This window comes from Ixodes scapularis, unplaced genomic scaffold (assembly GCF_016920785.2).
Source record: "Ixodes scapularis isolate PalLabHiFi unplaced genomic scaffold, ASM1692078v2 ptg001227l_1__unscaffolded, whole genome shotgun sequence".
NCBI classification, from domain to species: Eukaryota; Metazoa; Arthropoda; class Arachnida; order Ixodida; family Ixodidae; genus Ixodes; species Ixodes scapularis.
In genome coordinates this window covers 2,151-12,611 of record NW_024610122.1, presented here as the reverse complement: position 1 = coordinate 12,611, position 10,461 = coordinate 2,151, and the positions used below count along the sequence as shown (strand labels likewise).

Below are 10,461 nucleotides of genomic sequence, written 5' to 3'. Positions count from 1 at the left end.
GCGCCTTTTGCACACGTAATTTGTTTTCGTTACCAAGCTGCTTATAGGGCTAGGGTTCCGTGGACTTTTCGTGTGCGTCAACGAAAACTCGGAGAGGGCTCGCACCGACTTCTCTTTGTCGTCGTCCCAAGCGCTTGCGGACCTAGTTTTCTTTCCTTCCGCTGGGTGGCGGTCCCGTCGCGCGTGTCTAGTTTCCTCCGGCTCCTCGGGGCGGCGATAGTCCTCGACATGAGTGTGCGCACATTTCGGCACATGACCACCGATGGAGACAATTAATGTGTGCGTACCTTCATTCAAAATTCTGTGTCACGTCTGTGCCGTGTGCTAAATAGCTTCGCTGGTCATCCACCTTCTGGTGGCCATAGCTGTGTGCGCGACTGCAGAGCGCGTGCTGATGGCTAGCTTCCAGGGTTCTTTTGCAACGTGCATTGCACACCGTCAAAATGGCCGGTCTTAGCAGCCTATTTATGTGGGCTCGTTCTGAGCATGCGCTCTAGACAGCACCGACAAATATGGCGCCCAGTGAATACTCCCTATTGTCTGCCCGTGGCGCCAAGGAACGGTGCCGATAGACCGATCTCACCAGCCTGTTTGACTACGCCACCGCTGCCGCAATGTATCGAGAGAACTTTAGTCTTTCTGCACGTGCGACGACCTCGCTGGAGCCCTGCGCGAGTGGAGCACGAGCCCCCGCGTGCACGGCCGTCTGCCTCCTGTGAACTAAAGTTATGGCGGAGTCACGCATGCGCGGCACGCTTAGTGAGATCGGTCTATTGTCAGAGAGAAAACTCTCGGGTTGTCAAGAATCAAGAGTCAAGATTCCTGACTTGGTACGTGGTGCTCATTACAAGCCTTTGGCAATTCTCATTGGGAGTGGAACTGGGAGTTGTTATACCCTCCCACTATACGATTACCCGATCAATAAATGTACACATCCTCGAGGTGCCGTGCGTTAGCGCACCGCAGCTCGGGGCTCCCCGAACAAAAACGTTAAGACGAGGTCCTACTACTCACACATTATACAAAGGACACTGACTGCAGACATGGTGGCGGAATTATCTGAGGACACGTGTCAATCATGTTTAAATGCTTGACACATTTGTACGCTTCGAACATGTCCGCAAACAGTAGTGCAGTGCATGGCGCTGCGCTAGCAAAGAAACGAGGTGCTTTGAGGTGAAGCGTTTTCACATGCGCCGTGACGACAGCACCACGGTAACGTGACGTAGGAGCCGCTTGTTGGTCTATAATCGAACATTAGATCGGCTCTGAAATCAAGGTCGTGACCGAGTTTGTGTCCTCTAATGTGTCCAGTGCCCGAGGTGCCTGAGGACCTGGAGCCCAAGTACTGGGTCCAGCATGGTCAGGACACACTGAAGCGACTGCTTGAGACCGACGTGGTGGATGCTCCGGCCAAGAACGTCATCGTCTTCGTGGGTGACGGCATGGGCATCTCCACGGTGACGGCGTCCCGGATCTACGGGGGGCAGCTGAAGGGTCACCGAGGAGAAGAGTCCAGCCTCTCCTTCGAGCGCTTTCCCTTCACAGCGCTGGTCAAAGTGAGTCGACTCGAGACATAAATCGAAAATATTATTAGCTTTTCTTCGTGTATTTTCTTTGCTTCAGGTTTATTATGGGGAATTCCCTCGGTGGACTTGAAGCTTTTCAAAAGCACTTGATGCTCTCGCCTTTAGTGCGGTGAATGCGAGTGTGCGCTCACACACGCTGAAGATATCCACATGAGAGCGCTCCAGAACCGCTCCTAATCGATTGAGGGATTCCCTATATGTTACTCTTAAACCAGCTCGCCTGCACTCTCGATTTTGTTTCATCGGCACAAGTTTGAATTTAGCTTATTTACCAATTCTAGCCTCACTGAGAAAACAACAACATTGCTTAGAATTATTTATTTATCTTCTAATGCCCCATGCCCACTGCAACGTGGAGCCACGTTTAGTTAAGACTGGCCCACCTTTGGCTCACGTATCTATCAATACGTGCGACGAACGCGCCCTAGCACCAGACTTGGTCATCTGCGTCGCCGTCCGCCGTTGACCCTGGTAAGCTTTGGTCCTATCTTTTACAATAAGGGAGCTACGCCTGATAATTTAGCGATGTAAAATCCACCTGTGAAATCCACCTTTAACGAAAAATTTCGAATGCTACGTGCAGGCGCGAATTTTTACGGCCCATTTTAGTTCGAACCTCGGCATTTCAGGCAGATATGGCGTATGGAGCAGGACGAGCACGAACGAGAGATTGTGGGATTTCCCTTGCTGCTACCCGTCTCGGAGAATGACACAGCACATCGGTTCAACAACACGTAAACATTTAATGACCGCTATCGCCTGCGCCGCGATCCCAACAGCCCCCGCGCATACGCTGCGAGGGCCCTTTATCAGCGGCGGAGCGCCGCTCGCGTGGCAAGTTGCCCTTGGCCCCCTCGTGGTCAAGATGACCCCTTATGATTGTTGGAGGGGCAACCTAGGCCAAACGCTTGGAATCCCAAAGTTGCCCACAAGGGGCAACGCACACCTCGAGGTGGTCAATTGAAGAAGCTGAGGCATTGTTTCGAAGTGAAAGGCTTGCCTACGAACGATTTGCTGACCCATCCGCGTGTCCTGTCCTGAAGAAAGCTCGCCATCTTCCCATGCCCTCGGCCTCCTCGGACGGGCGGGCCATTGCGGCCGCCATCACAGGGGCGAGATTCCAGGCAGTGTATTTCAATAAACATAAATAACTGGTAAGATATTACTATGGAGGTCACTACCTAGTTTGTTATAGTTGCTCTTGTTTTGCTTTGTTATTCAAGGAACCACCGGCGGTAGGCATCATACGAGCTAACTCTATAATGAGGTGCTTCCCGTCATGATCTCGGAAAATAAACGTCCTACACCTCCAAACACGCAGTTCGAGAAGTGCATGCCAATGCTTGCAAATCTGTATGATAACATGTTGACTTCCGAGCTCGATGATGGTCTTTGCGTATACGACGTCGTGTGGCATTTGTATTTGTAAGAAGTGGGCGCATTTTTTTGGATAGACACGTTCAAGGGAACGCTTGATGACTGGAGCTGGTAGCGTGAGTATATGTTTCTCGCTAGCTTATTGTATCAAGTCTGTGTTCAAAATGAATTAAATAATTGGCACTTAGAATTAATCAATTTGTAATCGCGAATTAGACAGCAAACATCTGTCATTTTTTTATTTCGAGTCTATGGGTCCGACGCTATTCTCTGTAGCTGTAAAGCTGTATAGGGAGATTGCCGGGCTCCCTTTAACAGAGGCCCTCCTATCGTTAAAGTGATCTTTAAGCGCCGTTTGATAACGATATCCAGCTCCCTTTTTTAAAGGGATCTTAGCTACAGGTACTATTACGCTACCGTATAAATCGGGTATTACACTCGAAATCTGTGATAATGATATTTTTATCCTGTTAGAATCTCGCACACTAGTTCCCGTAGTTCGTAACCCAAGTTCGTAAATACTTAGAAGCGGGTTGGAAGGGGTCCCTGCACCCTTACGACGAGGGATGTAATTTCCTTGCAGACCTACGCAGTGGACAAGCAGGTGACGGACAGCGCTGCTTCAGCTACGGCGCTGTTCTGCGGCGCCAAGACCAAGTTCACCATGCTGGGGGTGTCTGCCATGGCCAACATTTCGGAATGTGACTCGCTGGCCGGCCACGAAATGGATTCCTTCATCAAGAGGGCGCAGGACAAAGGTCGGGCCGAAAGACGGCACACCGCACCGAAAACACTTATAACTTGTTATAATGTGATGCTCAGAATGTGATGGTGCATGACGTCGTGCAGTTTTGGTCGTCATAGCCTTCAATGGATTCAGGACGTCTGTTACACTCAGTAATTCAAAATTTACTTTTTTTACTTTGTTTTCGCGATATAGTCACTGAAAGGACATAAAGCCCTTGATATTATGGTTTTACAAAAAAAAAAAAATTGGGTTGATGTATGTTTATATAGCCTGGAACTTGGTCTGCCTAAACGGGCGACGAGTCTCCCAGCTGTAGATGAGACATTTAGCCAGTGCGTTACAACCGCTAGCCTGGGGTCTTTAACGTGCACCACGCAGTAATGATACACGACCGCACGCCGGTACGATGCTCATCCAGATCGACACGGGCAGGGGTGGGGATTGAAACCAGGATCCCTGGGTTCTTATGGTTTTACTTGTAGCCAGACTTGTACGTAATCCGTTGCAAGTAACGAAATTACTTGTAATCCCTTAAATTTATCAGTAATTTATTAACGGATTAATTACATATTTTCTAGAGTAATTTTAAAGTAATTCCGTTACATTTTTTACGTAACAGATTCCTTGTAATCCGTTACATTTTTTTTTTGTCAGAACCAACCGCCCCCCCCCCCCTCCAATTCTAAATAAAGATTTTTTTTTTTTTTTGTAAAGTCGAGCGCAGTGACACTGTCAGGCGAATCGACCAGCGCAAAGAGAGGCTTGGCACTCTTCAGTTCCGCAAACCCTTTTTTTGCAACACCAAGCCCCTGAATCTATCTTTTTTTTAGACCCTAACATCAATGTCAAAAATCCAAATCAACAATTCTACAAAAAAAAAAAAAAAAAAAAAGGTGGGGGGGGGGGGGGGCAAGTCTTTTTTTCTTTTTTTTTAGTTCCTATGTTTTTTCCTTGCGATCGAAGATGGGGAGAGGAGGACACCAAGTGATTGTGCGCCTCTTCGAGAAGCTCGAGGGGGTAAGTGCACTGAAAAGAATTAACAATGTCCTTCTACGACCATTTTCATAATGTCACAACACGAGACAACGCTCCGTCTACCCTACCCTTTTTGTGAGTCAGCTTTTTGCGAGCACTTATAAAATGGTAATGGGCTTCTTTTCTTCTTCTTCCTGTTTTGCCCCAGCAGGACGCATCTTATCTCAAGCAGATATTTTTACAAATAAAACATAATGGTGGCTGTCGTAGACTTGATATTCTGGGCTTGAGGAGAGAGTGAAATTCGTGAGTGGGGCCATAGCGCGGCTTACTAGTACTCTGCCCTTTGCTGCCCGTGGCATCAGCGGACGTCGATCTGGAAAACACCAAAGTAAACTGCAGTCGGTCCGTGCTCCGTGCGTTTTTGAACGGCACCAAGAAAAGTACACACGGCAAACGTGCGTTTACATTTCCTTGTTTTAACCGACGCTCTAATTAATTGTTGTTATGAGGGTCCTTCTTTTTCTTTTATTACTTACATTTATATACTGGAAACTTTTTTTATTCACCAACGTCTCAAGTGAAGCTCGAACCGTTCAGAACCAAAGGAAGAAGAATATCGAGCCAAACCTTATTTATTATTTAATTATCACCTTACTGTTACTGTTTTGCTGTTGATGACTTCTACAGCTTCGCGATTTAGACAATGGAGAATTTTAGTAGATCGGTCCGATGACTCCGATAATGATATCCGATACTTCGCCGCCGTCTTTGCGTATGCATCATATCGGTATCGGCGGTATCGGAAGGATCTACTAAATCTCTCGAATAGCATGGCAACGGCTGGAACGACGAAGCTTTGCTATGTTTCGAGGTAAATAGTACTTCCCTGCTTCGCTGAAAAAGCTCGATGCAGAGCATGAAGCATTCGTGAGGAACAATATGGCACTCCCATCCAGTGCCGCAGCTCAAATGGTGTTCAGCGTAGCAGTCGACATATTGAGTAAGAAATAACGCAAAATGTCTGACGAGACTTTCGAGAGCCAGCTGTTGCTCAAAATACTCAAGGTCATTAAATGGAACAGGTGGCAACAATAAGAACTTGAATAACCCTCTTCCCTTTGTTTCTTACTTGAGGACAATAATATTAAAAGTAACGCTCGAGAGTAACGGATTACTTTTTGGGGTAACGGTCAGTTACTTTCATGGGAGGGTAATTGTAGTTGTAATAAATTACAATTTAGCCTCGAGTAATTGTAAATGTAATTCCTTACTATTTTTCAGTAACGTGTACAAGTCTGCTTGTAGCGACAAATGCGCCGGGGCACGTAGCCTATTCCTCGTGCTGCCATTGGAAGCAAATGGCGGCACAGCACCAAAATAAGCGGCGCTAGGAAGCGGATGGCTGTGGAGCACCCACTCGTGGCACATGCCTTGCGCGTTCGCTGAAAAATGCTTGGCGGTACTTGTAAGAAACTTGGAGCGTGAGTTTTATCAAGATGCTTTAAGATGACATGGAGCACAGGGCCGATAACCGAAAGCTTATCGGAAGCGTGATTGGAAGGTTGGAAGCTCGCGGTGGAGGCAGGGTAATTAAGTCCTCACTGCTGTTCTTATCAATGCGTTAGAATTAGAACGCTCCTTTTGATGAAAATCCGGCGGTGTCTTTCATTTGTCAGCACCGGGAAAAGAGAGAGAAGGATAGTGAGAGGGTGACGCGCACGACGCTTCCATTGGTCCGAAGCTCTGACGTCAGCGCGTGTCGACCTCTCCCTCTCTCCCCGGCGCTGCAACGCTGACACACCGCCTGGTTTTCATCAAAACGAGCCCTTTCGTTTTCGTCAATGTCGCGCTCACAGCTGGCGCGGAGCCAGGGAGGAGGACGCGCCACGGCGCGGTGGGATGCGGGCGTGCTCAGGTGCCGCCCTGCCGTCGCTGGTTGTTCTTCGCTGTGTTTCCGTATAGCGGTGCGTGGGCTGTGACGTGTGTGTGTTTGTAGATAAAACGATGGATGCGGTTTTCTCCACCAGTGATATGAATGCAGTTCCTTCCAGGAGTGATATGAATGACCGTATCCAAGAGCGTCGATGTACTCTGCCAGGCAGAGTGCAGAAAAGAGGGAACAAAATTACAGGAAGATCTATTGGTGGATTGTTAGGGAATGCGTTAGCATGACCCTTGGGAAATGCCACACACGTGCTCTTTTGAGAAACGCTGACACTGACCCCGTAACGAGGCCAAAAAGAGACAGCAAAATAGAGGAAGCAAAAGAGAAAGTCAAAAGAGAAAGTCAGAAGAGAAAGCCAAAACAGAAAAGTGAAGGGGTCAGCGTTAACGGTTTCCAAAAGGGGATGTGTGTGGCGTTTCTCAAGGGTCATGCTAACACATTCCTTAAGAATCCATTAATGAATATTTCTGTAATTTTCTCTCAGCGTCTACATGCAGATATATACGTCTTGATCCGGGTCACGGAAGGGACACCTTGTGTCTTCACGAGCTGTATGTATACTACAAGGCGGTGACAGGTCAGGAATGTAGTAGATACCCCGTCTTTGGCGTGAACTTCCTACACTTGACGTTATTCCGGCGCACGAGCAGCCAAAGCCCCGCTGAAGAAAACGAGCTCGTGCGGGAGGCCGAGCTACCGAACTACTACGGCATTCTTGAGGGAATTGTCCGGTGATATCCTAAAGTTAATATGTTCTGGCGCTGGTCCCGTAAATAAGGCCTAAATATAGTAAGATGTGATATTTATTTTATTAAAAGACGCCACGATATTTGTCAAATCCATTATGAACATCATTTCGAAATTTCATGGCAAATTTCGCAAGTTTTCATTGCTGGGCGTGTCGTGACGTGGAAGCGGTAAGAGTCGCAAGCGTTGACTTTTTTCCGTCTTTGATTAACATGGTTGATGGTGCGTACCAAGATCATCGTCACACAATTGATCTTCCCTCAACACCGTAAATCTGTCTTTCTTCGAACGAAGTTAGTTTACTGAGACAGCAGTCAACAACAGTCGTGACTATCTTTGCATGATGTTACGTCAGAACTTGCGCTGTTGCCAATGAAAACGCTATGTGTTTTGCGGGTGCAGTCCTAGCAGTTGGGCTCTGTTTAAAATTGAATTACTTGAGCGGCGTAAAACCAAAAATTCGGATATTGTGCGAATGATATTCCCAAAAGCAATGTCAACATAATTTAATTGCTTTCTGAAAGACGAAATTTTACCGGACAATCCCTTTAACCTGTCAACAAATAAAGTCACCGACACGATGATAATAGCAGGGCATCTTATTAAAAGGCCTGGACTCTTGCCTTCCGTCGTGCTTTAGTTGCCCGTACACACTCGAGGGTCACAAGCCGCCAAGGCTTTATGGAATGCAGGAAGCTCGCGCTACAGGCAAGACATCTGGAGGGCCTTCCTTCCCTTCTAATCATGTCGGCGACTGTAAAAGATAGATGAAATCTAAGACATAATTAATTTCGTGCGAGTGCATTTCTCTCTTCTTGGATGATGCTAAGTCTCTAATATATGGACCCATTTTAAAATTCACTGTCATCTGGTGGGTCAAGAAACAGTTTCCCTTTCGACAAATCAATGGCGGTCATGAAACTGTATTCTATCGGGCACCATCACTTTCGCACGTCAGTGGCATATCAGAGTTGGTTCTTCGATCATCCGATAATTATTCCTTGATTTGTTTCAGTTTCGATGGTATGCGCATAAGTACTGGGCAGTATAAAGCGGAGACCCATAAACCCCTTGATTTCCGCAATCGAAAGGCTTTAGAGCCGAACATGTGCCAAGAGATTGATGGGACCACACTTCGACGTAAACGCTTACGCAGCTGTCGTATCTAATTTGTGCGTCTTGTGCTGACGTCTCGAACGTAGTACGGGCCTTTGTATCCTCCGCTTGGCAATACCTTCAACCTCTTTCTTCATCAGCCTCAAGGAGGCCGCCATTAGTTTGGTACAGATACCATACACTCAGGTGATGATAGTGATTAAAGTTGCCATGTTTCGAAAAGGGTCTATTGCGCGATTGCGATGTCTTCGATCTACGAGAGTGCGCACGAATGAACCTGGTGCGTGACCTTGTCCGGCGGCAGGAATGTCGACGGGCCTGGTGACCACGACGCGCGTGACGCACGCGACGCCGGCGGCCCTGTACACACATTCTGTGCACCGGGACTGGGAGAACGACGCCCGAGTGCCCAAGGATGCCGTCCACAAGTGCAAGGACATCGCCAGGCAGCTCATCGAGGACGTGCCGGGCAAGAACCTCAACGTACGTGGGGAAGAAAACAAAGGTGCCTCTGGTATCTCGCAACAGAACCTGGTTTGCCGCGGAGTTTTAAGTCGCTTAGAGCCAGTGTTCTACGGAACGGCGTTCCAAGGAACGACGTTCGTGGAACGCGTTCCTTTAGAAGAAACGCCACTGTCCCATCTTGCGTCGGATGGACGAAGACTCGGTTACATTTTTGAGGGAACGGCAAGATAAACAATCTGCAATTTTACCCGAATTTGGTAGGCATTTAGGATTATCGACTGTTCTAACCTCCGACCTGAAAGGATAAGGAAGTGTCCGAGAGGCAGTCGAGAACAAAAAGCTGGAACAACTGTGATCGTGCCGACTCGAGACGTAGGGCGATTTGGATACTTTCACTTGTTAGCTTTTTTTATCTACAAATTATCCAGCGCAATACTTTATTAAAATAGATGCAAACGTAACTTTAATGTAATGAGGCGTTCCAATCTTAAAAATATAACATGAGCGCCTCCCTTTCTAACCCCTGGAACTGGTAACGGGAACACGTTCCAAGATTTAGAAACAACGAGGAACGAGCTTTCGTTCTTGCTTTGAAGGAACGTGTGTAACATCTTAGAGCAGACGACATCAAACATCGCACACAGTTCATCACACGAAGTAAAGGTTTTGGGAGGAGTTGCGTTTATTTACTCATTTATTAATACAGACAGAGCGCCTCATGGAATTCATTGCACACACACGCACAGGCGTACACGCATGCCCTTACACACGCACGGACGCGCACATGACGAAGGTAGCAAATAAGCTTGTCATTTTGCGTGTCACAGCAAAGTAAATTTAATTGGACCTTGTGAGTGTTCATGAAGCGAAGTCTTTATTTATTTATTTATTTCGGGTTACCCCGCAGCGCCCGAGGGCATTATTGCAGGGAGGGGGGGGGGGGGGGTACATAGTAGTGAAGGTAGAAATGCACTGGTGCGTATGTACCAAAAGCAAGAAAAACGCAAGCACGCACGAAAACACACTCAAGCACAAGCAAGCCCGAATTATCAAGAAACATCGGTTACTTGCATTCCAGGTACGTCCAAGATAAAAACATCAGCCCCAAGTCCAACGAACAATGACGATACTCGTTCAACGCAGTCGAAGTGCAATTCAACCTAGCTTGGGGTCTTTTACGTGCATCACGCAGTAGTGATTACACCGCCGCACTAAACGGGCGCGAGCGGGAAATTGAACCCAGGAACATTGCAACTTCTGGTTTATGGCACAGTCTCTCGCTCAATATCTTAGATTTGCATTGGCTCGCCTGCGTTCAAATAATTTATTCGTAGCAAAAATGCCCGGCTGAGGACTACGTCAGGTGGCGTCCAACGTTTGACAGCAGACGCCGTTTTCTTGGGGTCTTGAAAGAGCCAAAACTTGATGCGGAACGAATTGTCCACGTTCTTTTTGTCTGACTTTTATGTGGAGTTAATGGGGTATCCGGATTGGGG

At 47.5% G+C, this 10,461-nt stretch overlaps 1 protein-coding gene across 1 annotated transcript; it reads left to right on the top strand.

Moving 5' to 3' along the window:
• Positions 1-1,304: 1,304 nt before the first annotated feature.
• On the top strand, positions 1,305-8,983 carry LOC121834498 (alkaline phosphatase, tissue-nonspecific isozyme-like; the record flags this gene model as incomplete). The annotated part of the gene is made up of 3 exons (XM_042288189.1): positions 1,305-1,559; positions 3,550-3,724; positions 8,805-8,983. Coding segments are annotated over exons 1-3 (609 nt in total), but the record flags the coding sequence as incomplete, so codon positions are not given.
• Positions 8,984-10,461: the final 1,478 nt, after the last annotated feature.